The 18,081-nt window shown below is 30.5% G+C and overlaps 1 protein-coding gene across 3 annotated transcripts in view; it reads right to left on the reverse strand.

The window, feature by feature from the left end:
* SMC5 (structural maintenance of chromosomes 5) overlaps window positions 1-18,081 on the reverse strand; it is a 128,846-nt gene that overhangs the window by 44,359 nt on the left and 66,406 nt on the right. For 2 of the 3 annotated variants that reach the window (XM_075363792.1, XM_075363794.1), the window contains 3 exons: window positions 11,494-11,708; window positions 7,871-8,034; window positions 649-775 (listed from right to left, as the gene is read on the reverse strand). In XM_075363792.1, the coding sequence (XP_075219907.1) occupies window positions 649-775; window positions 7,871-8,034; window positions 11,494-11,708 (506 nt within the window). The remainder of the gene's footprint in view (window positions 1-648; window positions 776-7,870; window positions 8,035-11,493; window positions 11,709-18,081) is intronic. The other variant, XM_075363793.1, reaches the window with a different exon arrangement.

An 18,081-nucleotide genomic window follows, 5' to 3' on the forward strand; every position in this document is an offset into this window, starting at 1 on the left:
CATTCTCTATTTCCCTATTCATTTAAATAAAAATAGAAATAATACAAGGATAAAGAACGCACAGACAGACCCAGCTGAGTAGGAAAAGACATATGCAGGCCATCTGCATTTTAAGGATGTGTGAATGGGTATTACTTACTACATCCCCTCAAACTAAATTAAATATATGATACTAAATAAATAAAAAAATACATACTACATTACAATCCTGAAGGCAGTACTGAAAAGGATTTGTGCTCATATTTACACACACATTAAATCAAGAAGAGAAAATTCAAGTTTTTAAAAATAATTTTTCTGATTTGAAAGAATAAATTATTTTTTAAGAACAAGGGACTAATGGTTTTAACAAAGTAGCTAGCATATTCATTCAAAAATATAAATATATTGCTCATATAACCAGAATTTCACCACTTTTTATACTCTTGTGAGTAGAACTTCCATTTAAAGCCCTTTCAGTGGCTTTAAAGTTTCAGGCAAATTTTTTTACAGATAAAAACACATTTGTTAAACTAAAACGTTTTTTCTCAAAGCTTGATATAAACTAATAGATAAACAGTAAAATTTATGCAAATCAGTTAATTTCAGTAATAATCTTCTGGATTAAAACAAGATTATTAATAATGATAAAAGATAACATTAACCTACGTCAACTCCAGCTGTTTATCAGGTTTGTCAGCAGAATGTATTAACAAGCAAGGGTCATTTATATTTGAATTTCGTATTAATCGTTCTTTAGAATATCGTGAAAATGACAAAATAAATTGTTTTGTATCTGAAATATATAACAATAAAAACAACATTAAAAAAATTATACACACACACATACATTTATACATAAATAAATTATTATTAGTGTTATTAAATTTATATCAAATAAAAAAAGTCTTGTTACAAATAGTTACCAATAACAAAACTGTTCTATTCAACATGACACTACAAAATTTACTATATGAATGTAATAAAGTCTAACAGTGTTACCAACTCAAGTAAATCATAATTAACCCTTTGCGGGCGAAACCCATATATGGGCTAGCTGTACTTACACTGGAGGGCGGAAACCCACATACGAGTCTCTGAATGTGACCAGCTATTTGTCTTCACATAGTTACATATAAATTCCAAGAGGTGGCAGGAGATGTTCTTTCAATTACTTTGAGGCAGAAATTCCTGATACAACATGATTGGGGACATTTTACTTCAGTTATCAGATCAGTTAAATGACCATGTGTATGTAACAAGATGCGTGCATTATTTTTTTTGTTTTTTGCTAATTTTCGACATAATTGCCAAAAGGGAGCTTCATACAAGCTCAACAAAATTTTTGAGACAAAAATTCAGAAGGAAATGAATAATAATATTTATACTATTATTATTATAAAACCATATTATACTACTCCCTGCCTATGTGCACTTCTTCAAAATTGCTATTGTTATTATATTACCATCAATGCTAGCACTGTTACTATTATTATTCTCTGTCTTTTACATTAAAAGAATTCAATGTAAAACATAACCAAAATCATCACCTATAGTTTGCAAATTCTACTGCACTCAGTGAGACTTGTGTCGTTTTCATGTAAGCTTTTTCTCACAAGATAATTAAACAGTGTTCCTTAACCAGATTAGTGGCAGAATTCAGAAAAAACCCAAGGTATATGTTGTTTTTATGCATGAATGCATGTTTGTAGTTAAGTTTTTGCATGAACTTTTTTTTTTGAAAATGTCTTCCGCCCACAGCCATAAAACATCGCCACCTGCGAAGGGTTAATTTGGTAGTTCATAAATGTATGTTTATTCTTATATCTGTCTATGATTGATCAAGAACATAATAGGGGGTGAGACGTGGTGTTTTTGTACGACTGACAGACAAATTGCTAGTTCATGAGTGGAAATCAATATCGTCTCCACTATCACAGAAATTTCATTTGGACAGAAGCAAAGGCAAAATTATGATGGAAGTTTTTTTTTGATTCGCTGTATATCATTCACTGCAAATCCATTCCTGATGGACCGAAAGTAAAAAACTACAATGGAGGAAAAGTCAGTAACCTCTGTTGTTTACAGGATGCAGTAAGAAGGAGTGTCCTGATAAAATAGGAAGCAGAGAATTAAATTCTTTTGTATGAAAATGCATTGGCATATCTATTCATGCTTATCGAAGAGTACCTATCACAACACAACAAAATCAAGCATGTGTCAATCATACTCTACTGACTTGGAACCAGTTGGTTTTTACTTGTTTCCTTGCTTGAAAAATACTCTGAAAAGAAAAAGAATCAAGAAAAATGTGATGATCAGTGCAGTTTATCAGGTGAGGACAATATGTCAAAGTAGGTTCCAGGAAATTCCATCATATATGCTGGCAAAAATATATAGATGCTGAAGGAAACACACTATAAAACCTTTTCATATAAGGAGGTTTTGAAAAATAAATTAATTCTGGAAACTCATTGTATATGTATGTACATACCCGTCAACTTGTTCACTAATGTATGAATACATTACTACGATTTAAATCTGTCAATGATAGTCTGGCTAAGTACAATGAAAGTATAAATGAATACTGAATTGTAAATTAAATATACATATACAGCAGCACACTTACTTCCGCAAATATAACAGAAGAAAATGGAGTTGAAAAAAATAGATTATTTAGAAATTTAGACTTTAAAATTGAAATTAACATTTTTGAGCACTAACATCAGATTTTTCAGATATCAAAAGTTTGTGGATAGAGCAAAACTTGGTTTTTCAGAAAAGAGGAAAATAAAGAGAATAAAATTCCATGCAAATGTTTTGTATACTAAACAGTGTTTAATATCGGTCATTAGAAACAAATATTTTTTTAATAAACTGTCTTGGCTACGTCAAGTTTGATTTTTCTGATTAATAATAGGAAGCGAAGGCCTGACTTTTTAAAGCAGGCACTCCACTAGTTCAGCTTTATGTGCCGTGCTTGGATAGCAAACAAGAGTCTTCGATCGATTTCACATGTACACAGGATCATTTCCCATTAAGCTCAAATTACGAAGCAGATGCCCTGCCAGCTACGTGAAGGTGCCAGCATAGAGCAACAGATGGAACTTTAGAGACTGATTCAACTCCCATGGCAATTGTTCAACAAAGTATGAATAAAAGATAAGCAAAGAAAGGGAATGATCAACTTACAGGACTACCTCTGAATGGAGTAGTTTACCATCTTAGCCAGGTTTGGAGAATGAGAAAAATTTCAAATTGTTTTAGTAAAATATCATACATACTGGAAATAATCTAATGAAAATCTAAGTTTGTCAAGAATGAAATAAAATTTCACAAGGTGTGTAGTTACTTTTATTATACACTCTAAATAATAAAAAAACATTCTTTTTAATAAAGAAGTAAAATGTGATTGATTTTTTTTTAATTTATTTAAACTGATGAATAAACAGCAATGATTCTTAAAAAAAAAATTGTTGGTACTTTGAACAATGCCTGACACTTTTATTATAAGTCTGAAAAAAATGACTTGTAATAAAAATTAGAAATAGACATTTACAAAATACTTTCAAACAAGCTGAAATCAAAGTTGTAATACTTCCCTGGGATTGGTTATTTATTCTTATATAGTATTAAAATAATAATATATGAAAAAATATCAAATAAATGTTTTTGGGAGTTGGGGTAATTTATTATTTTTAAGTTTTATTCTAAAATCATCATTATATATTTAAATAAACCAAACAAATTGGTACTTTTTATTTTATTTCTACTCAAACACCTCCAAAATAACTTCACAATTTTTTTTTTCTATGTATATGTTAAAGCGAAGAAACTGAATAAAAGTTCCACTAAAGAATTACAACCAATAAAAAGTTATTCAAGATCTCTTTTTTGGAAGTGGGGGTTTAAATTAGATAAAATTTTATTGTAATAAAAAATGTTAATATTATTAAAAGTTTAATTAAACAAAAAAATATTTAAAAAATCTATATTTTTAAAATCTGATTAGCTTCACCACTTCAAAGCCTCCAAAATATTTTTTTTTTGGGGGGGGAGTCATTTGCACTACTACTATGCCTATAGTAGTAGAAGACAATAAAAATATTCGGTTAAAAAATACGCAATAAATAAAAAGATAATTTTTTTTTTTGATTTTTGGGAAAGGGGAAAATTTTGGGGCAAATCTTATTTTTATTTATAATAGTAAGAAACATGCACTTAACTTAATATAAAGTGGGGTTACTGAGGTTATATCTACAAAATTATAAGCAAATTGATCCCTCAAACCCCTCCTATCCCCTGGAAATACTGACTCCAAAATGTTATCAACAAATTGCCCCATACACACGAGTCTCACCACAAAACTTCATCACATTCAGTTTTTCCAGTCAAAAATTTTAAGCATCAAAATGCCAACACATGTACTATTTACTCATATGCATGTGACCTTCTTTAATATTAGACACTTATATTCTCCAAAAAAATAACTATTAACTAAAATTAACTAGCAACATTGGTTAACAGTATATATCAGTAAGATGGATCAAATATCAGTTTTATACAATTTATTTGTTTATAATATTTATTTAAATATCCACTATTAAAAAAATTCCAGCATATACAGTTTTATATTATTGTATCATTAATTGCCACCCTCTATCATAATTTTGTATTTTCATAAGTCATAGTTGGTAAATACTACAGGTACTGGAATGTTGGCTTTGTGTCCCAGTAAGAGACAGCATTTATTCAGTCTGGTTGTGTGTTTTATTTGTTGTAGATAAATAGATGTTAATAACTGGCAATTAAAAATTAATTAAAAACTAAAACCTAGCAACGTAAAAGTATATCTTAAAATGAAAAAGCATGTAACCGTCTGTTAAAAGCAAAATAATAACCACAGTGGATACAACATGAAAAAAGTAACTTAAAAGAATAAAAATTATCATCTCGCATACACCAAATGGTATACACAGTCAACAAGGACCATATTAATAATACTAGTCAACAAGCAAAATTTTTTTTTGTGTTTCTGGAATTGTACATGGTGATTTTAACTAATTTTGGAATGCTGGATTCGAAACTGTTATCAGAATTTGTGTAATACATCATGTTTTTTTTTGGATACGTATGATTTACATATTCAATAAATGCATAATCATTGTGAAATCAATATTTAAAAAACATTATTGATGTGTATTCATTTAAAATCTGTCTAAATCAACTAAATTTTTATTTATTCACAGATAAACTGAAACACATTAATACAAGTGACTTTTTCCATCACAACTATCCCAAAGAAAAGAAAAGAACAACATTTTGTAAAACCCACCTTGTAAACCAAGAAGTAATGAAACAACTTTCAAATCACTGCAAACTTGCCACATATGCTCTTTGTGTTTTATTGCTTCTAATATTAATGCCACAGTTCCATATGTTTCTTTCATGTCAAATGATTCAGCTAATGGAATTAACGGCCATTTGTTACCATTATGCAATAAAACTGCTTTCATGGTAACTTTACAAGTCAATAAAAATCTTCTACATCATCTGCTCATTTATGCAATCATTTTCAGACTATTCTTCTAACCATATTGGATTAGATGGTGGTACAGGTACAGGTAACTCTTCATGTGATACCGGCTTTAGAGCTGAGGATACATATGCATATTTTATGAACTTTATATTTTTTAATGAAAATCCAAATATATTTGTCATACAATAGTAGCAATTGGTGACAATGTCCTTAGGTTCACGCCAAATCATCAGTACAGCAAATGGTATAGCTTGTCGTTTCCCCTTCAACCATTCAGTTAGCATAACTGAGCATGATATATAAATAGCATGAGGCGCCCAGATTTTATCTTGATCCACAAGTGCACAATCAAAATAAAATTTAAGCATCTGTGGTAAATTTACACCTAAATTGTCTGGATGATTTGAACATCCACAAACTTTTGCAGAAGCCATGTTGTGGCAAATAAGAACAAGAAAAATCACTTTTGTATTATAAACAATTAATGAAAATATAGCAAAGTACTAATAACTCTGTGAAACACAACATACAGTATGGACAAGTGAAACTAGACTGAATAGGATTTTAAGCTCTGTATTAGGCAACAACAGACATGTCATTATACAGACATGTTTGTACATGCCTACTTCTCATGATACAGTGTATATATTTATTTATTATGCAAGCATGCATATAGTTTAAAAGTAAAAATACAGAAACTATTCTTAATTAAATTAGTAACTGATCAAAAGGAGTTTATTATAAAACATTTTTACAAATTTATGATTTATGTAAACCTTTACATGGCAATACAATTTAAATAGCACATTTGAATTCAGCACCCAAATTACACTGAGTAAAGTTGTATAATATGTTAGATACAAATTTTTGTCAACTAGTATAATTAAATTCTTGAATCAAGATGCACGGCCTTTATGAATCGCAAGCCAGTCGATAATATCATTGCACTGTTCCCCAACATATTTCATATGTCAGCTCCTAATTTAGACTTGCAATGCAATGTTACATAATAGATACAATCCCCAAGGATGTGGTGCACTGTTAGTTAGAAATTGTAGCAAGCACAAAAGGGCGAATCTGTTTGCTTCATCAGATATCCATGAGTGAGCCTGGTATGCCTTATTTGCAAACAGCAAACAACATCCTGTCGACGTTTATTTCTGCATGAGGAGCGAAATGGTAACAGTCTGCTTAATTGGATGAAGTTTATTGTTAACAGTAGCATCCTATTCACTTTGGCACTCATTGTGAACTACTGTTTTCAGGATACTAGACTAGATCATTAGAAGGAATGCAACTTGTAAAAGTAAGCTTAAAGCAAGCCTCTTTTACCACACTATATGCACACTCATTACCTGAAATTCCAATATGAATCAGGCTCCAGCAGCAGTTCACTGTTGTATTATGTCTAATCATTTGCAAAATAACATACTGAATCTCATAGACAACAGGGTGTCGGAGTATATGTCATTGATCGCCTGTAAGGCACTCATGGAATCCAAGTAAACAAGTACATGTCGTTATTAATAGCAAACAGCTACACAATGAAAATGGTGGAGATGCTGGGGAAGGCCAAACATGTATTGTACGAGGTGTGATAAAAAAATACGGTGAATGAATTTTTATAGCGGCAACTGCCGATGCTACATCCATATGCTGTAATTTGTCCAATAGCGTGATCAACTGAGACAAGCAGGGACAAGTTGTAACACGTTCGAGCTTGCCAGTCAGCTGCCAGAGCTGTTAGAGTGAGGTTGTGTTTATTGTGTCTGTCGCGCAACAATGATTTTGAACAACGCATTAACGTTAAGTTTTGTTTTAAGTTGCAAAAGAGTGCCAAAGAAGCTCATGAAATGTTAGAATCGGTGTACAGCGATAATGTGGTAACTTTGAAGGCTGTGTACAAGTGGTATGACCGATTTAAAAACGGAAATGAGTCTGTTGAAGACGAGCTGCGTGCGGGAAGTCCAGTAACCTCAAAAAAAGTTGAAAATGTGCAAAAAGTGGAAACAATGGTTCGTTCAAACAGGCGAATGAGAACAAATAAATTATGCCATTAGCTTATTCAGTTATGGTGAAACATACGATAACATGATTGCCATAAATGTCAAACAGTTTAACTGGAGAGTTTTTTAGAGATCTAAAGGTCATATTAAGCTTTCACAAAATACTGCTGCTTTTTATGTTTATGGAATAGAAACAGCATTTTATAAAAAAAAAGAGGTTGCCTGGTTCTGTTGAACCAGAGAAAATTCTAAAAAAAAATGAAATATTTTGTATCAACCAAAGATAGAGAAGCTGAAGACTTAAAACATTAAACAACTTTTTCCACAATTAAAATGAAAAACTTACCAGAAAAATATCTTCTGATCTCAAGTGGTACATTGCTTAAATTACCATGAACTGCAGAAGTTCCAACTGGAATTTTATGCAATCTATACCAATGACACAAATATCTTAAAACTGGTTCTGGACCATCTACTACATCCAAAATGTAATAAACAAAACCTAAGTGCCTAAAAAAAATTTACAAAAAACATTACAAGCAAATGAAAATACATTTATTTTCAGAGAAACAGAAAATTAAAATGTACGAAGGGCATTTAGAAGTTTTTGGCCCAACACAGTAATGGTGAAAATATGACCAAATGACTACGTATTTGTCAAATATGATTCTTTAGATGATGTGCTGCGGATGTTTTAGATGCGTGCTGTTAGTTGCTAGGTTGTGGCGATAGAGTAAAACAAACAAATTTTGACGTTTCCTGAAATATGGATAAAATTGAAATTCAAGATGTTATAAAGTATTTTCATTTAAAAGGTTTAATCCTGATAAACATATATAAAGAGTTAGATTCCAGTTAACAGGATTCTTCCCTTTCTGATGGTTAAAATGAGGACTACTGAATTTAAGTATGTCATCATCCTTTCAAGATGATGAATGCTCAGGTCGCCCAAAAATCGCCATGATCAATGAAATTGTCACAAAAATCGACAATGCCAGATTAAATAATCACTGAATGAAGATATGAGCTTGTTCTGCTCAGTGGGTGCCATGTTTGTTAACAGTCAACCAAAATCACATGTGACTGAACACTTTTTGAGGGTGCTTAGACTTATTTGAATGCAATTCATTCTGCTGAGTATCTATGATGTTATCATCAATGTGTTAAAAAAATGGGGATTTACCATAACACCAGAATTCCAAACAGTGGATGAGAGTACACATAAAAGTGCATCAAAGAAAGTGATAACAGTTCCATCTGCAAGAAAGTCATGGCTGCGATTTTGGGGGATTCTTGTGGTGTGTTGCTCATAAACTACCTGGAAAAAGGCAGGACCATCACAGGGGAGTATTATGCTTCACTACTGCACCAAATGAAGAATGTGATTTAGGCTAATTGTTCACATCTTGTCAAAAAGAAAGTGCTCCTTAACCATGATAATGAAGTCATTAATCTTAATGTATCAAATTTCAAGGTGCAAATAATAGTAAATTAAGTTAACATATCTTTATATATATATTTCTTGTGTGCGTGTGGATGTCACTGAACTCCTCCTAAACGGCTGGACCAATTTTGATGAAATTTTTTGTGTGTGTTCAAGGGGATTCGAGAATGGTTTAGATTCACAATTTGATCCGATAGAAAATGTTTTTTTAATTAATTTATTTATTTATGTGTTGTTGTTGATTTTGCGATGGTTAAGATTCACAATTAAATCCAGTAGGGAGCGCTGCGATCGCATTTTTTAATTTTTTTTAATTTTTAGCATATCAGTCAGAACCGGTAGTTGGTGCTGTGATCGGATTCTAGGAAATTTTTTTATTTTGTTGCTTTTTCGCATATCAGTTACTTGCGTCGTAGCTTAATGTTGTTATTACATAAAAATTTGTATTTTTAACGGTCTACTGTGTTTAGAGAGTAGTTTGAATTAAATCCGATAGGTAGTGCTGTTCTGACAATTGGATTTATTTACATTCTGACTTTTATAAAGTGAAAGGTTAAATTTTGTGAAGTTCCTAATGTTCATTGTTTTTAAGGTTTTATGAAACTTTCAATTGTGTTCATTTAATTTGTATGTATACTCAGATCTAGTAATATCGAAGCATTGCCGAGTGTGCTAGAATTGCGCACTTATTGAGAATATTATATTATTATTTATTTAAATAACATTTTAAAGTATAATTAAAAAATATACATTGTGCACATTTGTAAGATTGAGTGAGTATTTTACATGATTTTTCATGATGTATACACGTGCATTCAATAACAATCAACGTAACCTACAAATTTAAATTGCCAGTTCTCATTTGATTCTATTCAACTTATGAAGTATTGAACGGCTCTTTGAAAATAAAAATGTCAGTTTGTAACATAAATTATAACATTTATAAAAATTAAAATATAATTTATGTATAATAATTATAGTTTAAAGGTATATTTAAAAAATTGAAGTTATAATTTTTGTACCTGATTAATTTTATAAAAAAATTTCTAAAATTGTTTTTAATTTACAATTATCTCAAATTTGGTAAAATAGAAGTTAAAATAAAGAATGAGAAAAATGATAAAAATTCTACTAAAATTTTAACAACGTTGCTTTTTTTACAGTGCTTTACTTTTTTATTAATCGATTAATTAAGCTATCACATGGTTATGAAACTTCAAAATTATTAAATTTAAAAAAAATGCAGGAGGTACTTTTTTAAAATGATCTTAAGTGAAAATTAGAAGTAACGTGGATGAAAATTTAGGCACTTACGTATTAACGCCACCGCTGCTACAGCTTTATTTAAAAACAAAGTAGTCTATCAGATTTCGGTGGAAAATGAACAGTCTCTTTATTAATTTTAATAAATGGTTATTTATATTTATTTATTTTATAAATATAATTTTACCAAACTTAACCTATGCTCGCTTCGCTCGCTAACAGTGACTAATTAATACCGTAATTTTTTGAGTATTTATTTAATAAATTCAGTAATTATTGCAATTATTTATTATTTAAACAATCAAAACACTCCTGTTAATTAGTCAAGGTTAGCGAGCGAAGCGAGCGTAGGTTAAGTTTGGTTAAATTATATTTATAAAATAAATAAATATAAATAACCATTATTAAAATTAATTAAGAGACTGTTCTGAATCTATGCTAAACTCTATATCTATATATATTTTCCACCGAAATCTGATTGACTACTTTGTTTTTAAATAAAGCTGTAGCTGCGGTGGCGTTAATACGTAAGTACCAAAATTTATTAATTATACCAATTAGTAATTTTACAACGTTTCAATTTTTTAATTCAATTTTCGTCAGACATCTCAATATTTAGTGAAAATAAATATTAACCATACTACACATAATTAATCAATAAACCCATTACAATAATACAACAATCACAAACTGATAATAGTCATATTAATGAAATTTCGTCCACATTCCTGCTAATTTTAACTTAAATAAGCTACTTATATTTATGTGTTGTGCATTTATTACAGAACAATGTCACGTCAGGACAAAGTCTGTCGGGTCCGCTAGTATTTTCTAAATTTCTGAAAAAGCTTGTGTTTCTTTGTCAGGCTGAAACTTTCCCAACGGCCCTCATACTACAATCCTTTTTAATGCAAATTAAAATTAAATATATGAGGGTTGCTGTTTGTAAGTCAACAGAGCACAAATAAAATATGCATCAGCCATTCTACTCAAAAAAGATAATTACAAATAAAAACAAATGAGAATATTTAAAAATTATTACACAGTAGTAATTGTTGTCCCTGCAGCAGTACCCATCTGTGTGACAAATACCAAATTTTGTAATAGTTTTCACAAATATGTAGACAACATGTCTACATATTTGTAATATATTTAAAATTTTAGTCTAAACATTCAAAACCTAGAAAACGAGGTATTTATTAAAAAAAAGTTGCTTTTATTTTGAGAATGTATAAAGTTGATGGATAATAACAAAAAAATACCTTAAATTTTCTATATGTATATCTGGTTGATAAACTTTTTTAACTGGACCATTATCTTGAGGAGCAACAAAAACATTGATTAGTAAATCTTCCTTTTTACAATATTTGACCAATTTAGTTACATCTCGAGAGTCTTCACAAATAAATGCAACCATATCACGATATGGTATTGCAGCTTCTATGTATCTTGCATAATTAATACTTTCAATTTTAAGCTGAAACCAAAATCTTTATAAGTATATATCAAAATTAAGAGCAAAAATAAAAAACATCTATTTATTTTATTCTTATCCAATTATTCTATAAGCAATGTGAATAAAAACTAGTTCAAAACGGCTTGCGATTATACACTGACTCCTCCTATACAAACTTCATCTCAGAAACAGGCAAGAATATAGTATAAAATTTTATGCAATTACAAACCTAGCTTAATAAAATTAGAGGGAATTATACTAATTCAGGTGCAAACTCTTTTAAATGAATAATGCAGCAAAAAGCAGTATTTTGCAATGCAAGATCTTTGTTCAAATCCTAGTCAGTCTTGATATTTCTCAAATGCTACAAAAATTAATTTATTATTAAGAAACTGCAATTGGGTATAGACCTGTTTTTTCTGTAGAAAGTATGTTTTTGAGTTGTTTCTCTCAGAAACTACTACATAACGCTTGGTCAAGGATACATGTCTACTTCTGCCAAGGGTTTTTGAGTTACCTTATATAGTCTTGTGTACTTAATGCATCAATGTAAACAAAGTATTTCCATAAACCATTTTTTTTTAAAGAATATAAACACATTGTAATGTGCATATGTGGACAGTTTTGATTGGCATTTTCTATTTCTTCAATTAAGAAATTATTTTCTTTTATAATTGAGTTATGTATTTAAAGGCCAATAAGTTTTGCTTATAGACATCTGGCAAACATAGATATGATTTGGTTAGTCCACTCTTATTCGAGAAATGATGTAGTTATGGTTTGGTTAAAATATTCATTCAGCATTTGAAGCTCCTTCACTGTATGTGCAGAATTTAATTATATCATCTCTGTTGATAAAAAAAACATTTGCTATATCATGATATAGCAAATACTTCCTATATCAACCTGTCTAGAATGTAAGTGTACAATGCTCTTTTACTCGAGGAAACTTCCATATTCTAGTGTAAAATACTATATTTTTATTACTACTTTTAGGTCTCTGTCTTTCCTTTCTCACTCTCTTATACATGCTTCCAGAATGTTATATTTATGGCATACTCCATGATTACTGATTTCCTCAGCTTCATGAATAACTTATAATTTTTTACGGGTAATAAATGAACAAGTTTTTATACAATTCATTTTTACCAACTCGCTAGTGTTAACTTTTGCATTCAATCTTTACTTGACTAAAACAAAATGAATGCTTAGTTTTAATGACACTACAAATACAGGAAAAAAGGGTTAATCATCAATAAATACTATCTACAATTTCTCACAGGATTGCAGAATAAACAGGCACCTGTATAATAGTAATGAATGTTTCATAATGTTGCAGCCAATTTGGAATTACAACAAACTGTCTGCGCATCAAGACAATTTGTTTAAATAGATTATAACACTTTACTATAACTGGTTGTGTAGTAGAATATAGAAGCAAGTCTCTTCAAAATCACTGTTCATCACATGCACTCATATATTTCATATCAGTTCTTATGAAAAAGTGTGCATCATCATTGAAGAAATAAGATGGTTAACAAAAAATAAATCGCAAGAATAAATATTTACATAAAAAAAGAAAAGAAATGGACCATAAAATCAGTAGTTCTGACTGACTCAGAGTAACAAAGCATTCCAAACTGCCTTTACCAGGATTGACAGAAACAGAAATACTTTAAACTGCTAAATATTAAGCATTAAAATACTAATAATTTTATATGTAGCCTGTTGTTACAATATAAATGATCCTAGTCTTTGTTAAAATCACCCAGGCATCACATATACAAAAACATAATTTATATATATATATATATATATATATATGTAGTGTTTCAGGACATATTTTCCGAACTTTGGGAACTGATTAAGGACACCAAAAAGAGCAAAAAAGTTCATATCGACATAAGTCCTACTTTGCTTTGTTTTCCATCTCGACACCATTTTGTGATTTTCAACAAAAAAATTATTTTCTAGGAACAGGTAAACCTACTTTAATTAAATTGGCAAATCTAAGACTAGTGTGTTGTACAAAATAAAAAATTTTGAAAACATCACCTTCAAAAATTTTAAAATGACTGCTATCTTAAATTTTTAATCTTCAATATTTTTGTAATTATTAGTTTGACAAATTTTTACTTTTACAAAATTTATTAAGCATTTTATTTTAAAATAAAGACAAAACATTATCAGCTTGCATTATGGTGTGCAGTGTGCAAGTGTACGCTGGGTTAATTGCCTGCAATAACTTGATTGTTTGTCAATAGATTTTTACAAATGAGGTGTCATTTTGTTCAAAATAAAATGCTTAATAAATTTTGTAAAGTAAAAATTTGATCAAACAAATAATTACAAAAATATTGAAGATTAAAAAATTAAGATGGCCGTCATTTTTAAATTTCTTAAAGGAATGTTTTCAAAATTTTTTATTTTGTACAATACACTAGCCTTAGATTTGCCAATTTAATTAAAGTAGGTTTACCCGTTCCTGAGAAATAATTTTTTTGTTGAAAATCATAAAATGGCATCCAGAAGGAAAACAAAGTAAAATAGGATTTATGTCAATATGTACTTTTTTGCTCATTTTGTTGTCCTGAATCAGTTCCTGAAGTTCGGCGAATACATGCTGAAACACCTGTATGTGTATATACAGGTGTTTCACCAAGAAACTGAAAGAATTTCAGGACAAGCTCTACCATTGAAAATAATGAAAAGTTTATATAAACATGGGTCCAGAAATGCTTCGTCAGCAAAAGATTTTGCCATGATTCCTGGGCAAAGAGTAAAATAAAGACATATTGAAATTCTAGGAACCCAAATTAAGAGGTAATCTTGATGGTTTCTTGTGGTTTTTGATTGAATAAAACATGTTTCAGAACTCTATTTGCAGTGGTTTGTGAGAAAACTGGGCTAGAATGCAAAAAATTGTGGTGAAAATCCCATTTTGATATTTTTTATGTGCAGTAACTTTGTTACGTGGGTAATAAATAAGTAAAAATTTTAAACAATACTTGTTTTTTTTTTTTTGTCTTCAGTCATTTGACTGGTTTGATGCAGCTCTCCAAGATTCCCTATCTAGTGCTAATCGTTTCATTTCAGTATACCCTCTACATCCTACATCCCTAACAATTTGTTTTACATATTCCAAACGTGGCCTGCCTACACAATTTTTCCCTTCTACCTTTCCTTCCAATATTAAAGCGACTATTCCAGGATGCCTTAGTATGTGGCCTATAAGTATGTCTCTACTTTTAACTATATTTTTCCAAATGCTTCTTTCTTCATCTATTTGCTGCAATACCTCTTCATTTGTCACTTTATCCACCCATCTGATTTTTAACATTCTCCTATAGCACCACTTTTCAAAAGCTTCTAATCTTTTCTTCTCAGATACTCCGATTGTCCAAGCTTCACTTCCATATAAAGCGACACTCCAAACACACACTTTTAAAAATCTGTTCCTGACATTTAAATTAATTTTTGATGTAAACAAATTATATTTCTTACTGAAGACTCTTTAGCTTGTGCTATTCGGCATTTTATATCGCTCCTGCTTCGTCCATCTTTAGTAATTCTACCTACAAAATTCTTCTACCTCCATAATCTTTTCTCCTCCTATTTTCACATTCAGTGGTCTATCTTTGTTATTTCTAATACATTTCATTACTTTTGTTTTGTTCTTGTTTATTTTCATGCTATAGTTCTTGCGTAGGACTTCATCTATGCCGTTCATTGTTTCTTCTAAATCCTTTTTACTCTCGGCTAGAATTACTATATCATCAGCAAATCGTAGCATCCTTATCTTTTCACCTTGTACTGTTACTCCGAATCTAAATTGTTCTTTAACATCATTAACTGCTAGTTCCATGTAAAGATTAAAAAGTAACGGAGATAGGGAACATCCTTGCCGGACTCCCTTTCTTATTACGGATTCTTTCTTATGTTCTTCAATTGTTACTGTTGCTGTTTGGTACCTGTACATGTTAGCAATTGTTCTTCTATCTCTGTATTTGAACCCTAATCTTTTTAAAATGCTGAACATTTTATTCCAGTCTACGTTATCGAATGCCTTTTCTAGGTCTATAAACGCCAAGTATGTTGGTTTGTTTTTCTTTAATCTTCCTTCTACTATTAATCTGAGGCCTAAAATTGCTTCCCTTGTTCCTATACTTTTCCTGAAACCAAATTGGTCTTCTCCTAACACTTCCTCCACTCTCCTCTCAATTCTTCTGTATAGAATTCTAGTTAAGATTTTTGATGCATGACTAGTTAAACTAATTGTTCTGTATTCTTCACATTTATCTGCCCCTGCTTTCTTTGGTATCATTACTATAACACTTTTTTTGAAGTCTGATGGAAATTCTCCTTTTTCATAAATATTACACACCAGTTTGTATAATCTATCAATCGCTTCCTCATCTGCACTGCGCAGTAATGCTACAGGTATTCCGTCTATTCCAGGAGCCTTTCTGCCATTTAAATCTTTTAATGCTCTCTTAAATTCAGATCTCAGTATTGTTTGTCCCATTTCATCCTCCTCAACTTCCTCTATAACACCATTTTCTAATTCATTTCCTCCGTATAACTCTTCAATATATTCCACCCATCTATCGACTTTACCTTTCGTATTATATATTGGTGTACCATCTTTGTTTAACACATTATTAGATTTTAATTTATGTACCCCAAAATTTTCCTTAACTTTCCTGTATGCTCTGTCTATTTTACCAATGTTCATTTCTCTTTCCACTTCTGAACACTTTTCTTTAATCCACTCTTCTTTCGCCAGTTTGCACTTCCTGTTTATAGCATTTCATAATTGCCTATAATTCCTTTTACTTTCTTCATCACTAGCATTCTTATATTTTCTACGTTCATCCATCAGCTGCAATATATCATCTGAAACCCAAGATTTTCTACCAGTTCTCTTTATTCCGCCTAAGTTTGCTTCTGCTGATTTAAGAATTTCCTTTTTAACATTCTCCCATTCTTCTTCTACATTTACTACCTTATCTTTTTTACTCAGACCTCTTGCGATGTCCTCCTCAAAAATCTTCTTTACCTCCTCTTCCTCAAGCTTCTCTAAATTCCACCGATTCATCTGACACCTTTTCTTCAGGTTTTTAAACCCCAATCTACATTTCATTATCACCAAATTATAGTCGCCATCAATGTCTGCTCCAGGGTAAGTTTTGTAGTTAACAAGTTGATTTCTAAATCTTTGCTTAACCATGATATAATCTATTTGATACCTTGCAGTATCGCCTGGCTTTTTCCAAGTGTATATTCTTCTATTATGATTTTTAAATTGGGTGTTGGCAATTATTAAATTATACTTCGTGCAAAACTCTATAAGTCGGTCCCCTCTTTCATTCCTTTTGCCCAGCCCGTATTCACCCACTATATTTCCTTCCTTGCCTTTTCCAATGCTTGCATTCCAATCTCCAACTATTATTAAATTTTCATCTCCTTTTACGTGTTTAATTGCTTCATCAATCTCTTCGTATACACACTCTACCTCATCATCATCATGGGCGCTTGTAGGCATATAGACGTTAACAATAGTTGTCGGTTTAGGTTTTGATTTTATCCTAATTACAATGATTCTATCACTATGTGTCTTGAAATATTCCACTCTCCTCCCTATCTTCTTGTTCATACAATACTTGTAGAGAATTTAATCCTGAACAAAATGATGTAAATAAACTCAACTACTAAAAAACAAAACCAGGTTGCAAAAAATTAATTTTATTAACATCAAAATATCCGAAACATTGCTGAAAAATATACATTAATTTTTAAACAGAAAGAATATTTTTAACATCCGAGAATATCTAGAAATAAAATTATTTAACAAAAATAAAATCAACAGAAAAGAAATAAGATAAAACACCAGTTTAATAACTTTACCCATAATTGTTAAAAAGAAAAAAAATTTTAATGGTAAAATCATTTCATAAGTTTGTACTTTTAACAGCTGATCAACAATCACAATTTGTCTACAGAATGTGAATAGTTTTGTACAATTTTAAAAGTTTTAGTCAATTGTGCAGTGTATGTGAAGTTGAAGTGTTTGTGTTCCACATTCTCAAAATTTAATTTCAGTTTTCAAACGAGGAATATGCTGACATAATTTTTATTTATGGTTATTGCAATGGCAACCCCTTGGCTGCAAAAATGCAATATCAAGAAAGATTTCCTAACAGAAGGATTTAAAATCAAAACCTCCGTTTCAGTTTTCCATTGTTTATGCACAACTGGTTCTTTACCTAAAAGTTCTTATTCTGCTGAAAAACAAGAACAATGTTGTGTCGATTACGAGAACATGATACAGCAAGTTCAACATAGCCCGGGGCTTACTAATAGACAAATCTCAAATCGCATTGGTTTGTCGCAC

This window comes from Lycorma delicatula, chromosome 4 (genome assembly GCF_047948215.1).
Source record: "Lycorma delicatula isolate Av1 chromosome 4, ASM4794821v1, whole genome shotgun sequence".
Taxonomy (NCBI): Eukaryota; Metazoa; Arthropoda; class Insecta; order Hemiptera; family Fulgoridae; genus Lycorma; species Lycorma delicatula.